At 27.1% G+C, this 17,756-nt stretch overlaps 2 protein-coding genes across 2 annotated transcripts; both read left to right on the top strand.

Annotated features, from left to right (window-relative positions):
* Positions 1-1,802: 1,802 nt before the first annotated feature.
* On the top strand, positions 1,803-2,682 carry OCT59_025241 (uncharacterized protein; the record flags this gene model as incomplete). Its single annotated transcript, XM_025327993.1, has 2 exons — positions 1,803-1,876; positions 2,022-2,682. The coding sequence occupies 2 exons, from the start codon at positions 1,803-1,805 to the stop codon at positions 2,680-2,682; spliced, it is 735 nt and encodes a 244-aa protein (XP_025168648.1).
* Positions 2,683-7,439: 4,757 nt separating this feature from the next.
* OCT59_025240 (uncharacterized protein) lies at positions 7,440-9,360 on the top strand (the record flags this gene model as incomplete). The annotated part of the gene is made up of 2 exons (XM_066137145.1): positions 7,440-7,560; positions 7,643-9,360. 2 exons carry the CDS (start codon positions 7,440-7,442, stop codon positions 9,358-9,360), a joined length of 1,839 nt encoding a protein of 612 aa, XP_065991962.1.
* Between the last annotated feature and the right edge of the window lie 8,396 nt (positions 9,361-17,756).

The raw sequence follows: 17,756 nt of genomic DNA, 5'->3' as shown, positions 1-17,756 counted from the left end.
AGTAAGTTTCAAAGCGAAAGCTTCGAAACTTTTTTTTAAAGTTATTTTTTTCTTAATTTTATGAGGGAACGTTCCTTTGGTTTTTTTTTGTAGGACCATTGTTGTACTTCGGGCGAAATGGTAAGTTTTGAGGCATTCACCTCAAAACTTTTTTTAAATAATTTTTTTTTTAATTTCTATTAGGAAACGTTACTAATGTTTCCATAATTTTTTTTTTGTAGTACTTTTGGCATATTCAATTTTAGAGGAAACGGAATGGTAAGTTTCGAGCCATTTATCTCGAAACTTTTTTAAAAAAATTTTTTTATTAGGAAACGTTCTAACTAAACGTCTCCTTTATTTTTTATAGAGTTAAATATTCAGTATTGGATATGGGTTCTGAAACGGTAAGTTTCGTACATTTCGTTATGAAACTTCTGTTAATTTTTTGATTTTTTTTTAAATTAGGAAATGTTTACTAACATTTCCTTTTTCTTTTATTTATTTAGGTATACAGTTTCAAATCCAAGATTCGAGAAAGTTTTGGTTTCAGATTGAAGGTAAGTTTCGAAGAGTTTCACTTCGAAACTTTAAAATATATTTTTTTATTTTTATTAGGAAACGTTTGCTAACGTCTCCTTTATCCTTTTTGTAGGATCAAAGTGTTACCTCGGATCAGGAACGCGCTAAAAACGTTTGAATTGTAAGTTTTACAACGTCCCGCTGTGAAATAAATTTTTTTTCATTTTATTTTAGAAACGTTAGTTAACATTTCTATTTTACTTTTTTTTGTAACCGGAACGTGTTGGGAATTTTCGGACTGTAAGTTTCGCAACATTCTGTTGCGAAACGAATTATTTTATTATTATTTAGTTAGTTCCGCCTTCAATTGGTTTTGGATGGTAAGTTTCGAATTTTGAAACGAAACTTATTTATTTTTCTTCATAAAAAACTTATTCAATGTTTCTTTTTTTTTTATTATATAGGTCCTGAAGTTTCAAAGTGTATTCACTGTATTGGAACTAAACAGTAAGTTTCTTTATGAGATTGTTTTATTTTATTTTTTTTATTATTATTTTTAATGTTTTTTTTTCTTTTTTTTGTAGGTTTAAATAGAATTTTTATGATTTCAAAGCAAGATATTAGATTACCCGGCAAAAGGGCTTTAAATCGGTACCTGGAAACTGGAGGTTATTTTTTGTAAGCACAATTGTTTTTGAGTTTACTTTTGAAAACTTATTTCATATATATAGATCTATATTAGATATTTACATTAGTTAAATAATTAGATAAAAAATGCATATTTTCATGTAAATAAATGTGTAAATCAACACTTTTTTATGCATTTTTCAACTAAAATATACATGTAAATAAATGTATTTTTCAATACTATGTGTGTATTGTACAATACAAATCAACTAACACATGATACGTGTTGTTTAACACTAAACTGCATTTTTATACACGTATTTTGATAGTATCAGTCATTATAGGGTTAGTTTTTCTACATTTTAAAGCATTAAACTACACTAGTGTCAATTGGCGTTAATTAACGCTAGTATACACCACCCAAAATCTTACTGATGGTGCCAATAAAATATAAAATTTTGGATAGGAAAAATGCGAGAGAATATTTGGCCGTAAATCCTGTTAATAGAAAATTTAACATTTGTTAAAAATAATAATAATAAATCTTCATTTTTGTTAGTTGAAATTTGACGGAAGTTGTTGCTTTTTATTGGATTTTACATAAATTCTTTTTTTTTGAGTTTTACATAAGTGTCACTTGTTCATAATAAATTTCGGAAACCGAGTTTTATATAATGATCAGAACTTTGAAAAATCAGAACATTAGAAGAACTTCAGAAGAACTTCAGAATAAAACTTCAGAAATCATGTGAGTCGAAATTAAGCTGAAATTAAATTCAGACGAATTTTGGCTGAAATTTATTCCGAAACTTAGCCGAAAGTCACATGTCCGAAATTTCTTATTTCGACTAGTGACTGAATTTAATATCGTTAAAATCTCTTATTGATAAAAGTTTAATTTTAACCGAAGAAGCAAGTGACTTGTTAGAACTAAAAAACGAATTAATAACTATACCTGATTCTTTGCCATTTAATTTCAATTTAAAATCCATTACGGAAAATGGTATTGATTTGTTGTATTATTATAGAATTGGGCTATATTTGAATCAAATAGAATTAGCAATTGATGATGAAATCTCGGGTATTCATCCAAGAAATGTAGTTACTGGATTAATAAAAGGAACTGGAATTGCACATTTATTTTCTTTTAAAAAAAATCGAAAGTTCGTTTATGATTGTAAGAAGGCGAGAAATTTTTATCTTAAATCTAAAAGGACATATTTGGTTTATAGGGATTTTTCAATGCCCTCTGTTATGATTGTTTGTGCAAAAAAAGTTACTGCAAGTAAATTATTAAAGTTTAATAATGACGCAATGTTTGAAAATTTTGTTGGCGAAATAAGAAAAATATTAAATAGTAATGGAGATTATAAAAATTATTTTGATCAATCTGATACTTTGCAATTGTTTGAATTATTTGAAAATAGATTTATCAATAATATAGGTCTATCGTACGACATTATTAAGGAAGTTATACGATATACTAAAAATCCTTCTTTACCTATTGAAAAACAAATCACTGTTAATCCTATGTTTGAAAAAGAATTTAAATAGAATATATTTGCTTTATATTTCGATTATATGTATAGAATGTGGGAATTTTATATTATTTATTTAGAGAATGCATTTTTACTATTAAAGAATTGAGGATGGATTAATTTAACGCGTTTTATATTATATCATGTCGTGTTATATATATCAATTTTATCTAATAATGAAATTACAGTTTTACATTATTCTAGAGAAGAGAAAAGAACATGTAGTTTATCACTACAAATTAATTATGATTATTGAATTTATTTTATTATTAACGTTAATATTGTTATTTTATTTTAAGAGTAGTAAGACTTAATGAGAATTGTAAAATTCGCATTTTTTATTAACGTAAATGGATTTGCTATTGCTAGATTTATAAATCAAAAAATAATTAATTTTTAAAATTGCATTGCGATTTAATGGATATGCACACGTATTAAAATCTTATTCCCTATAAAAAAAATATATACAGTTAGTATACTGTATTTTCGTATTTTGCGAACAGTATATTTATAGTATTATTACCGTATAATTACAGTATTTTTACATACTGTATATATTCAGTATTCTGCACACTGTATCATATATACGGTTTGCATACAGTATATTTTTCCAGTTTCACCCATATGTTTTATACTTGTAAACAGTAGAAAAACCGTATGTTTTATACTAATAAACAGTATATTGTTTTATATTTTATATTGCGAGTATACTTTTCCAGGATAAATCGTATATTTTATACTGCCCTATAAAAAATATGCATACGGTTTTTACACTGTATACATGTATCTTTGATACGGTTCATATTTTTATATACTGTATAACAGTATAATGTATACTGTTCGCAAAATGTGTTTAGCAAAAAATACAATAAAGTATACGGTAAACATACTGTGTGATACGGTATCTAAATTCATACGTTTGAAACGTATACTATTTCTACTGTATATCAGTATTTTGTATACTGTTCGCAAAAAATATTATAAATGAAGGATACGGTATATTTAATCCATACGTATATAATGTATTATTCTATAGACTGTGTATACTATATTAAATTCATACGTTTATAACGTATTTTCTATAGTTGTACTGGATATTGTATTTGTTTTTATTGTTTTTATTAACTTTACAACTTTATACTAGATACGGCGTTGTCAACCCTACATACGGTAGACCCCACGCCCAACTTAAAAGAATACACTCCAGTAGGTTAGATGCCAGTTATAAGTCACACTACGAAAATACCATACAGGAAAAATGAAGGTTATGGAAAATCCTGCTAATATTGCTTACGATCACTCAGTGACACTCACCAAAACGGGTATATTATAAAGAATATTCCAAATTGCGGTTTGATATCGAACGAACGCCAAATCAAGTGAAACGATAGAATAGACTATCGCATAGTATTTTAAATCAGGAAGATTTTTCGAATCAACCTAAACCCTTCTTGTTACATGGACGCAATATAAAAATGGTAAAAAATTCTATTTAAACAGATACAATACGTCACCAAAAAATATTTTAAAGAAAAAACATGCTCAGAAGGCATGAATGCGATCTTTCATCATATACCACATCCATCGCATTCATTAATAAAAATTCGGGATAATTTCCTTAATAAATTTTTTTAAAGTACAAACCCTGATCAGTAAAATTTTCTTATTACTAACGTCCAATTTAAATTACGATCATCAATAAAAATTCGCGCAAAATTTTCTTAATAGTATTTAATTTTTAAAGCGCAAAATACTGCTTAATTTTAATGTTTAAAGTCCGATCTACTGCTTAATTTAAGAAAAATTCGCGAGAATTTTCCTTAATACTGCTTAATTTTAATGTTCAAAGTCCAATCTACTGCTTAATTTAAGAAAAATTCGCGAGAATTTTCCTTAATACCGCTTAATTTTAATGTTCAAAGTCCGATCTACTGCTTAATTTAAGAAAAATTCGCGAGAATTTTTCTTAATACTGCTTATTTTTTAATGTTTAAAGTCCGATCTACTGTTTAATTTAAGAAAATTCGCAAGAATTTGATTATTCGGACTTTGAACTTTAAATTTAAGCTGTAATTGTGACATTCAAAATGAATGATGTTCAAGAAGATGACTGACAGTCTGACTGACAGTCAGACGGAATTCTGTAATCAAAAATCATAACAATACGACAGAAAGGGAGTTTCATAATACATAATAATAATGGCAAATAGTAACTAATAATTATAGAAGAACTTCACACTACTACTATAACATATGGGCCGATCCTTGGAATCTAATTTTTTTACACAAAAATAATTTTATTAAAGCAAATATAAATTATCATTTATATAAGAATAATAAATTTATACCAGATAATGCAAAAAAAACTAATTAATTATATAATTTTTAATTTTTTTTTAATATAAGATATCATTAAAATTTAAAAGATCAAATATAACTCTCATGACAAAATCATTGATAATTCTTCGTAGAAATAAGCTATACAAATAAATTTACATTCATTTGAAAGAGAAAATCGAGATCTATCTAATGAATCTAAAATCAAGTGAATTGAATCACTAGTTGTTCAGTAATCACATTCAGTATATTATTGAATTTTATCTAAATTTGATCATTAATTACTTCACATATAGTGATTCAATTTGAATGATCTTTGCTCCCTGAGGTGATGCCAACTTTTATCTTTAAAATAAATTTAAAATAATTCGTTTAATATATGTAGATGTTTAGGAATCATCAATTATATTATTAATATAAAATTTTGTAAGTTTGATAAAATCTGATATAAAAAAATTTATTAAATACCTGTAGATGCAAGCTACACGAATGAAATTATATTCATTTGAAAGAGAAAATTGAGGTCTATCTAATAAGCCTAAAATCGAATGAATTGAATCACTGGATTGTGAATAATTACGTCTAATATATTTATTTTTAATTTTTAAATTTGATTTGACTTTGATCGTTAATTACGCCTCATCCAGTGATCCAATTTTCCTGATCTTTGATTCTTACGATAGAGCAAATTCTCAGCTTTCAAATGAATGTAAAATGATGACGTTAGCATATCTCCAGGAATAATAATGCACGATTTTGTCACCTGCATAAAGTCCGATCTGAAAATTTTATTTCTTACCAAAAAATGCTTTCATAAGAGAATCCCAAATTCTTTTACTTTATTTAAAAGATTTTATTTGCCATTTAAGGATTTTAGTAGAATAAATCTAATGAAATAATTTTAAAAGATAAAAAACAAATATATAATTAGTTATTTTAAAAAAAAGAATATCTTATTATTCATTTTACAACTATTTTACATCATAATTATTTTTTATTTGCATGTATTTTTTACAAAGAAAATACAATAAATTAAAGCTAAAAATTATGAAAAAATATGTCTTATCTATGTATATAAAATATTAAGTTTTTTCTTTTACTTACCACTTAAAAATAACTGCTATATTTGCTTATAAACTTTTTTGTCATATTTAATAAAAGTGAATAGAAAAATGATGGAAAAGTGATGGGGGTGATGGGGAAAAAGAAGTGGTTATTACCGTTATTTTTGAATATTGATTAAAAAAATTTTTTTATTTTTTATTAAATCTGAGTTACGTAAATATGTAACACATATTTAATTTAGATTTGTGTAATGTTAATCTTACTAAAATATTAAATTTTTATAAAAATCTTAATTTAGACTAATTCCAAAAATCGGCATATATGAACAGAATTTTGTACAAAAATGACAAAAACAGAAAGAACTTACAGAAAAAACTTAGTATTTAATAACTAGATTAGGTTTATACGTAACAACTTTGTCGCGCTAGACTGTTTAAAGCTATATTTTTTACAATTATTTATTTATATAATTTATTAAATTATATGATTTATTATTATTTATTTATATGATTTATTAAATATAATAAAATAATGGATACTTAATACTATTTATAGTCTAAAATTGTAATAAATAAATTTAAAAAAAATAATTAGCTATATTTTTTACAATTATTTATTTATATAATTTATTAAATTATATGATTTATTATTATTTATTTATATGATTTATTAAATATGGATACTTAATACTATTTATAGTCTAAAATTGTAATAAATAAATTTAAAAAAAATAATTAGTCAGCAATAAATATATGGATCAGCCAATTTTTTGCCACAGCGGGAGATCGGCTATTTTATTACATTAGTTTTTTTTTAATATTTAAACAATATTGATTCGTAAAAAAAATTACTGACCTCCTCAGAATCAGAATCCGAGTCTGAATATAGATATATATAAATAGAAAATGTGAACAAAACGGTAGATTTTGAACAATAATAAAGAAACTCAAATGATTTTTAATAATAACGGAATAAACAATACGTTGTAATATAATTTTTAATAATAACGGAAGAATAAAATTTTAACAATACGTTGTAATAAAATTTTTAATAATAACGGAAGAACAAAATTTTAAACAATGATGCTAATATCTACCTCCTTTGTTTTATTTTCTAAATCTCCTTTGTTTTTATTTTCTAAATGTTGATTCGAGTCATCTCAAATTGAATATAAATAGCCTATCTTCCCCTATCTCATCATCCAGCATCTTTCATACTAATTTCAAAAAATTATTTTATATTATCACTATCGCTTATTATTTTCTTATATACTGCCTTTTTTATTTCATCATATTAATTCCAAAAAATTATTTTATATTATCGCTATCGCTTATTATTTTCTTATATACTGCTTTTTTCATTCCATCAAAAATGTCTTTCATTCCATTCATTCCATCAAAAATGTCTGATTCTTCACTTGCAGGAACAAGTGCAGCAGCGACGTCTGATATTTCTACATTCATAGCAGAAAAAGGCGATAATAATAAAGCAAGTATAAAAGTATTTTTATTGCATTTATTAATTTATTTATTATATATAGTAAATAATTAAATATTTTATTGTATATATAATAGAATTATTGTCGTCAATACTAAAGACACAAAGATTTTTAAAAGAATGTGGTTATAAAAAAGCAATTATCGACGAATCTAGCATATTATTAGAATTGCCAAACGGTCATAAATTTCAGGTACCAGTCGTTGATATAGATCACAATAAAGATAATATTAATGATAATGATGGTGAAGTAACAGAAGATGATGTTTATCACTACGGTTATGAAAGTGATAAAACAATTGATATTATTGAGGATGAGGAGGGTGAGGAGGATGAGGAAATGCAAGATCAGTTAATTCATGACTATGGTGGAGAAAAGGTAGTTCCTGACGAGGATGGTGAGAAAATGGATATAGAGGAAAACGAAGAGGATAAGATAATCCATGACGATGGCGGAGAAAAGATAGCTCCTGACGAAAAAATGGATATAGAGGAAAACGAAGAGAATGAGAAAGGAGAGGAAGATCAGTTATTTCTAGGCGAGGAAAAAGACGAGGAAGAAGACGAGGATGAGAAAGGAGAGGAAGATCAGCAGTTAATCCTGGGTGAAAAAAAAGGCGAGGAAGAAGACGAGGATGAGAAAGGAGAGGAAGATCAGCAGTTAATCCTGGGCGAAGAAAAAGACGAGGAAGAAGACGAGGATGAGAAAGGAGAGGAAGATCAGCAGTTAATCCTGGGCGAAGAAAAAGATGAGAAAGAAGACGAGGAAGAGAAAAGAAAGGAAGATCAGTTAATCTTTGGCGAGGAAATAGGCGAGGAAATAGGCAAGAAAGAAGACGAGGAAGTGAATGAGGAAGAGAACCATAGTATTCCGGAATCGACAATTAATATGGGACGTCATTTACACATCCTCCTCAATAATATCCATAAACTTCCAACCCCCCCTCCAACGAATAATAACGATATTCCAAATAAAGAAGAATATCATTATTTTCTTATTGACCATTTATCCAAAATCGCCAGTGTGGATGAATTTTTTTCAACTAACATTGACAAATTCGTGCTCATTGAAGTTTCTTCTAAAAGAGCTTCCATAAGCTATATTTTAAATGATGAAAAAGAAGAGACTGGCGAAGGAAGTTTGGATCACCAAATCATAAGCCCGGATGATCCTATAATAAATCAGGATATTATTGCCGAAATAAATGATCCTAGTTTATTGGTCAATTTATCTGACTCACGAGAATTTGAAAATAAGAAAAAATTGGCCTGTACGGCAATAACAAATATTATATTAAACATATACGATCTATCATTAAAAGATCAAGTATCCACTGAAATTCTAAGATGCCGGCAATTTCAGCATCTCATTTTATTCTTAGAATATTATGAAAGGCTCGAAATTTATTGCAGTATAAATTATGAGCGAAACAAAGGGGAAACTATTAAATCTCAAGTTATTACGATGATCGAAAAATCATCAAAATTACCAGATCAAATAGCACCACGGTTAAAGGCTACCACTATATCTACAATTTTAAACAAGGCGGTGAGAGCTAAAAGATTACTGGAAATGGCATCAGATAATTATAATATTGTTTATGCCTTTTCAGATTTAGATCCTTACCTATTTACCGCAAAAAAAATAGGAGTGGTAAATTTTGAAAGGTGGCTGGAATTAGTAAGAACGAACCAACTGGTTTCCCGTTTTGACGGGAAACGGTTATACAAAGCCTTTAAGAATGAAGCCAAAAGAAAAAGAATTGAAAAGTTAAATAAAATTTATAATACATAAAATGAATTTAAATTCTTTTTCTTTTTAAAATTTTTTCTTTTTAAAATTTTATTCATTTTTTTTCATTCGTTTTATCTTTTATTTTTTTATTCTATTAAATTTTAACCATAAATTTTAATATAAATATAATAATTTCAATTCCATCTATCATCAGCAAGTTTGAAAAGCGTTGATTCACACCAGTATACGCGTTGATCAACACCAGCTAGTTGTTCAACATGATTAACAATATTAATCAACACCCATATATTGGAGTATATCAGCGCATAATGTTAATATACGCGTCGTTCAACTCTAATTTGTAGTGCAACACATTATGCATTGTTGTTCAACGCACTGTATATTAACGCATATATATGATTACATGTGTATATTTTAATTAAATTATATTTATTTATTTATTTTTACTCACCTTAGGAACCGAACCGGTTACCTCAACTTACAATATCATATCTCACGATCTAACCACTGTACTATTTAATTTAAGTATAATATACATTTATTAAAATTAGTATTTAAAAAAAAAATCATTTCGGCAATACTATAATGGCCGTACTCTATATCACATGTATCACGTGATACTGGATTACCGCTGCGGACTGCGGTATAGCAAAAAAAGAAATTAAGCTTTTTTTAGCAAAGCTTAATTTTTTTTGCTTTTCTTCGTTCTCCCCTTCCCTTTCGTTTTCCCATTACCCCTTCGTTCTCCCCTTCGTTCTCCCCTTCCCTTTTATTTTCCCATTACCCTTTATTTCTCCCCTTCCCTTTCGTTTCGTTCTTTTCCCTTTCGTTCTCCCCTTTCTCCCCTTTCCTTTATAAAAGTTTTATCCGTTATTTCTATAAAAACTCCGTAAAAATGAGCCTTCACAGATCCATTCACAGAAAATGTAATAAGTGGATAAATTCCGTAATATAAGGTCATTAATTCCAGAGATATGAGCCTTTTACGGAAAAAAGTTTGGTGAGTTTCGCAACAAAACGTTGCGAAACTATTTATTCATTTTTTAACGAAACGTTTTTTAACGTTTCAAAATATTTTTTTTAAAAATTCTTTTAATCGGAACGTTGGCTAACGTTCTGATTATTTTTTTTATTTCATTTTTAATCGGAACGTTGAAAAACGTTCAAATATTATTTTTTTTTAAATTCTTTTAATCGGAACGCTGGCTAACGCTTCTGATTAATTTTTTTACTTCATTTTTAATCGGAACGTTGAAAAGCGTTCGAAATATTGTTTTTTAAAAAATTCTTTAATCGAACGTTGGCTAACGTTCCGATTTTTCATTAAAATATTTTGAAACATTTTTTAACGTTTGAAATATTTGTTTTATTTTTTAATCGGAGCGTTGTCAACGTTCGAAATATTTGTTTTTTCATTTTTTTAATCGGAGCGTTGGCTAAGCGTTCCGATTTTTCATTAAAATTATTTTGAAAGCGTTTTTTAGCGTTTGAAATATTTGTTTTATTTTTTTAATCGGAACGTTGGTTAAGCGTTCGATTTTTCATTTTTAGCGAAGCGTTTTTTAGCGTTTGAAAATATTTTTTTTCTTTTTTTTTAATCGGAACGTTTTTAACGTTCGAAACAATTTTTTTAATTTTTTTAATCAGAACATTGGCGTTCTGATTATTTTTTTATTTTACTTTTTTAACGAAACGTTGAAAAACGTTTCATTTATTCTTTTTTTTTTAACTTCTTTAATCAGTACGTTGTCTAACGTTCCGATTTTTTTATTTTTCATTTTTTTTAACGAAACGCTTTTTAACGTTTCAAAATACATTTTTTTTTTATTTTTCTTAATCGGAACGTTGGCTAACGTTCCAATTTTTTTGTATTTCATTTTTAACGAAACGTTTTTAACGTTTCGAAACTTTTTTGATTTTTTTCTTTAATCGAAACGTTGGCTAAGCGTTCGATTTTTTTTTATTACATTTTTTAACGAAACGGCTTATTAACGTTTCGTAATTTTTTTTCATTTTTTTTTCCTTTCTTCTTTAGGTCAGCGGGTGGGCTTCTGAGTTCTGAAGAACGGAAAACCAAGATTCGTAAGATAAGTACGAATCTTGGTTTAATTTTTTTTTTCTTTTTTTTTTAATATTATTAATGAACGGTTACTAATAACCGTTCTTTTCTTTTTTTAGGTTTCGGGCGGCTTCCTGGTTCCGAAGAACGGAAAAGAACCAAGATTCGTAAGTATATACAAATCTTGGTTTTGTTTTTTTTTTGTTTTTTTTTTAAAAAAATATTATGAACGGTTACTAATAACCGTTCTTTACTTCTATTTTTTAGGTTTCGGGCGGCTTCCTGGTTCCGAAGAACGGAAAAGAACCAAGATTCGTAAGTATATACAAATCTTGGTTTTGTTTTTTTTATTTTTTTTTTTTAATATTATGAACGGTTACTAATAACCGTTCCTTTCTTTTTTAGGTTCGGGTGGACTTCGGACAAACGGGAGAACCAAGATTCGTAAGTACAAGTACGAATTTTGGTTTTTGTTTTTTTTAATATTTTGGAACGGTTTACTAACCGTTCCTTTCTTTTCTTTTATAGGTTCGGGTGGGCTTCCCAAGAACGGAAAAACCCAAAGATTCGTAAGAATCTTTATTTTTTTCTTTCTTTGTTTATTATTATGAACGGTTTACTAACCGTTCTTTCTTTTTTCTTTTATAGGTTCGGGTGGGCTTCCCAAGAACGGAAAACCCAAAGATTCGTAAGGTATGGTACGAATCTTAACTTTTTTTTATTTTTTTATTATTAAGAACGGTTAACTAACCGTTCTTGTATTTTTTTTTATAGGTTCGGGTGGGCTTCCGAAGAACGGAAAACCTAAAGAATCAGTAAGTTTTGAATAAAACACGTTTTTTATTTTTATTTTTTTTATTTTTTTTTAATTTTCTCTTTTCTTTTTGTAGGTATCGATTCTTTTGGCTTTGGGACTTGGATATGCTGATATGGTAAGTTTCGATATTCGAAACTTACATTTTTTTAATTATTTTTTTTAATTTTATTCTTTAAGAAACGTTCTAACTGAACGTTTCTCTTTTTTTTGTAGGCCTAGATTTTCTTTTCGGCGCTCTGGATTTTTCTTTTGTAGGTCAGCTTGATGGTTATTTCGACCCTTGAGCGAATGAATAATGGAAGATAATTCCTCAATCCTCAATGTGAATATTAAACCACTTGATGTTGTTAAGACACATACGACGAGATTTGGTTTTGATTTTTATCATGAAGGAGCATAATATTAATATAATTATCGAGGGAAAGTTCATATTTCCACCTTGTTATGGTTGTGTCACCAGGGGCGCTATGTCAACGGAATTTTAGTACGTTGATCGCTTAAAAATCCGCGGCAATCCAATTATAACAAGAGGATGAATTTTTACAATTTTACATGATTAGATATTGTATTTGTATTGTACTGTATTCTATAAATAAATTTACAATGTTTTACAATTTAAAAATTTTAAAATATACACGTTAATAATATACAATAATATATATGTTAATAAATTACTAATACTACAATTAAAGTTAACTATCGTACGATGACTAAAAAATACCATTGCTACCGTTGCTATACGTGTTTTTAATATCAATATACGCGTTTTTATACATTGTATACGCGTTTTTAAACTATCGTTGTTTTACTATGTGTAGCTTTACACTTAAATGGGTGTTGTTTTACACGTTTTTAAACATTTTTAAGTGGTGTTGATTGACAAAGGGTTCGTTTCCCTACGTTTTTTGGCGTTGAGCAACACATGGTGTTTTTCAACACTTTATATGCCTGTTTAAAACTTGCTGATGATTGATTTTTAATTAAACTAATAATAAATTTTTATATTCGTTTTTTCATTCGTTTTATCTTTTATTTCTTTATTCTATTAAATTTTAACCATAAATTTTAATATAAATATAATAATTTCAATTCCATCTATGATAAATTGATTTTTGATTAAACTAATATAAAGACGCTCCTCTAATAATCGATATTTGAAAATCGTCAAATTTACAAAAGAATTTTTAATTTAAACTTCAAACCCTGATTAGTAAGGAAAATTCACAAGAATTTTTCTTAATACTGCTTAATTTTAAAGTTCAAAATCTGATTGGTAAATTAAAGTCATGATTATTAATCTTTAAAGTTCTATTGTTAAGAAAATTCACGAGTATTTTCCTTAATATCGTTGAATTTTTAGGTCTGATTATTTTAAGTTCAAACTATAAGAAATCTGTATATGGAAATGATACGTTTTATATATATTTGATATACGTTTTTATAAATTCCGTATTAAAAAAAAAAATAAATAAATTCCATATTAAATTCCGTATACGGTAAAAAAAAAAAATAAAAATAAATTCCGTATACGGTAAACTAAAAATCACGATTTCAAGAAAAATTCTTGCGAATTTTTCTTGATACTGCTTATTTTTAAAGTTTAAAGACCAATTAGTAAACTAAAATCACGATTTTAAGAAAAATTCTTGCGAATTTTTCTTGATACCGCTTATTTTAAAGTTTAAATAAATTGAAATCACGATTTTTTAAGAAAAATTCTTGCGAATTTTTCTTGATACTGCTTATTTTAAAGTTTAAAGACCGATTAGTAAATTTAAATCACGATCACTAAGAAAAATTCGCGAATTTACTAATCGCGATCACTAAGAAAAATTCGCGAGAATTTCTTATTTATGTAAATTCAAAGAAAAAAAAATTTAAGCAAATATTTCTTATTTATTAGAGAATTAATAATATGAATTTTCAAGGTAAAGGTTTTTATTACCAATTTTCATATTTATCTATTATATAATAATATTTTTTTTTCAAGGAGTACTTCAAAAAATCCGATATTTCTATCAATACCAATTACTTCCACATATTGTAAAGGACCAAAACTATCAAAAAATTTTAAATTCACACTACTATTTTTCTCTAATTTTTTGATTTTTCAAATATATGCAAACATTCGCTCTTGATTTTGAAATTCATGAACCATAAAATATTCAATTTGTCCAAAAATTTGTTCTTCTCTCAAATTTAGAGGAGCACGGTAATTTCTTTCTTGTAAATCAACAGTTAAATTAATCTATATAATAAAATTATCTTATTAATATTTTGAATTTTGAATATATAATGAAACAATAATAATAATTAATATACCGTATACATCGGAAAATAAGCAACCCCCAAAAATAAGCAACATGGGCGGAATTATGGCATTTTTTGGCCTGCATTACAAAATCTTGGCCTGCATTACATGAAAAAGTTGTTGCTTATTTTCGGATGAATACGGTATTTATTTCTTACAGCGACGCAAAAATCATTTCGACTACTATCATTTTCTTTTTTCCACCACTTAGATGATATAATATTACCATCCTTTGTACGAAGTTTTCCATACTTAGCATAGTTTTCTTTAATGTCCTATATAAAAAAAATTATATATTATTTTTTTTAAAAAAGAATATTCTTATACATATTATTATGTGAGTTATAATATAAAATCACCGTAATTTCGCTAGTATTCTTTTGAAATATAGCTGCATAACATTGCTTTAACTTTATGACTTCATTTTTTGTTAATACACAATTAACAAATGGTGAATAAAATTCGTATTCGTGAACATATAATTCATTAGAATATACTCTATGCACCGGCCATGTTTTTTTTCTTTTTCTTTAAAATTGGAAAAAACTTTTTCATTATATATTGGTAAAAGTTGCAGATACTTAAATCTTTCTTGCATCAACACATTATTAAACAAATTCACATATGGTAGTTTTCGAGAGCTAACAAGTGGAATTAACATTCCACAAAACCTCTCCATCGGAAACTGCCAAAATCCACGACAAGGGCCAAAGTCTTCAATCGAATCTATTACATGTAATAAATAATGAAAAGAAATTAAAAATGCTGGTAATCTTTCTCCTCCAACGCCATATGAACTATTGCACAAAAAAATTCACGTGATCAATTAAAATATCGTTTAAAGAAAAAGGCATATATAAATTTCATAAGAAAATTACTTTGCATAATGATTGTAAAATTCTATTAATAAATTTCGAATTAAATCTAGCTCTTCAAATTCTATTAGAGGTTGAATGCATAACTTGACAGCTTCAACAAATCTTGACCATCCTAAGAGGTTACTATTATTTTAAGTTAAATAATGTTATCAGCAGACTTTTTATTATTTTATCTGCCAACAATTTGATTTTTTTTATTACCTTTGCGGCAATCGCCCTTTTAGGTAATGGTAAAAAGAATAAAATGATCCAATTAGCCCACTCTACAGCTTTAAACCCAGCTGAATGTTTAACGATATTGCGTGGAGGACGTCCAATATCAGGTGGCATATGAGATCTACTTTGTTCCATGATTTCACCAATTTCAACCCATGTTTTAGAACTTATTGTATATTCATTTGAGTTCCATTCATTATTTTTTGGATAGAATTTTCCTATCCAATGTCGAAACATATGGGGTGCAACATTTTCGAAAAAAAGGTGCATTATATCTACTGGAAATGAACGTGGAAAATTTATAGAAGATAAAACAAATAAAATACTCTTTCCTTTAATTCCTAATTTTTTTTAATAAACAAAAAATTTTTAAAATTGAGAAAATTAATTACTAAGAATTTATTTTTATTTTAAAATATTGGACCAACCGCAGTCACGTATATAAGTTTCTCTACGATCTCCCTCCAGACGTTCTATTTGATTTGTGCTATTCAGTATTTCATCATGTGTTCGAATTGGTAATCGTTTAGGATCAATATTTTGTTGCAATGGATAATACACATGTCTATTCGTTTCATTTAAAGTCCCTCGAAGATTACAAAATCTGCAACCTGAGTACTATGAATTATGTCCTGTTAAACATAGAACCTTTGAAAGGGCAGGGATATCGCCGGTCCAAGCCAGAATGTGAGCACGTAGAGTAAACTGTTCCTCTTTGTTACCATCGTAACAAGAGATTCCATCTGTAAATATTAAAAATATTATTAATAAATATTACATTTATTATGTACCATTTATTTAAAATATACCTTGTAAGGATTTCATTTCTTGAATTAATGGATAGAGAAATGAATTAAAATCTTGAGGTTGTTTTGGCCCCGGGATTATTAAAGTTACCATTAAATTTTCTTTCTTTACTCTTAATTCTTGAGGTAAATTATTATTTAGAAACAGGAACACCCAACAATCATCAGTCTTTTGACGAAATATTTGGTAGCCGTCGCAAGATGCAGTAAATGCGATGTCTCTTGGATCAGGAAAATATTCGTCATTTAATAATTCTTGATAAATCTGTCCATCAAAGATGTCACCTATGTTATTATGAGCAAATTCTCCTTTATTACAAGTATAATTGTGCCTATATAATAGTTCTTTTGATCTTTCAGGGTTTTTAAATTGAAGCTTTAAACGCTCAATTATAGAAATAAAAGGTAGATTTTTTCTCGCTTTACCATTACTATAATATCGATCCTCCTTACAAAATTTACATTTTGTTTCATTTTCTAAAACTCCTACGAATGCACAACATGAATTAACGCACATATCGTATATTTTTGGTTCAATTCCTACTATTGAACCAAGCTTTCTTTTTACTTTATTAAAACTTATTTTATTTCTATTGAAGGCTTTATATATATTATTAAATGCTGCTTCAGAAAAATTAAAATTCGATTTCACATATAAAAGCCTTAATCCTTCGAACAATTCATTAGAAAAAGTCGTATTATCTAAAAAAAGTTGGTAAATTACTAATTTAAAATATTATTATAATTATTTCGAAATTCACCTTCTTTATCATCAGAGGTATTAAACTCTAATTCACTTTGAGAATCATAATGGTTTAAGTCATCGCTTTCATGATAGTAATCATCAATTTCCTCATCCTCATCTTGAAAATTGGAGAGAATTTCTATAGAAGCCTCATCATTATGTAAGGTAGTAAGATTTTCTTCCTCTATAAGAATTTCTTCATTGTCAGATATTTCCGATATTTCCATAGGAGATGAGCGTTCTTCATATGAGTTTTCTTCTTCATTTTCTTCATTTTCTTCAAAATAATTTTCTTCAGAATGAAGACTTTGGTATGCATTTTCTAGTTCTTGCTCCTCTTGTTCTTTTTTCATATGACGAATTACTGTTGTTCTATGAATTTCTTTTCCAATACCATTTGTTAAAGCTTTACAGTGAGTACACGTACACAAAGGCATACTTATTAATAAAATATATATGTATTTTGGACTTTTAATAAAAAAGTTTTGTTGGTACTATTTTCTTCGAATTTCAATCTATATATAATCAAATAAAACTAGTCCAAACGTCAGACAAATTTTTTTAGTTATATAGTTTTTTTAGTTATATAGATTTATCAAAAAA

This window comes from Rhizophagus irregularis, chromosome 5 (assembly GCF_026210795.1).
Source record: "Rhizophagus irregularis chromosome 5, complete sequence".
Taxonomy (NCBI): Eukaryota; Fungi; Glomeromycota; class Glomeromycetes; order Glomerales; family Glomeraceae; genus Rhizophagus; species Rhizophagus irregularis.
Note: the sequence above shows the minus strand (reverse complement) of the source record. Positions and strands in the feature narration are given on the sequence as shown.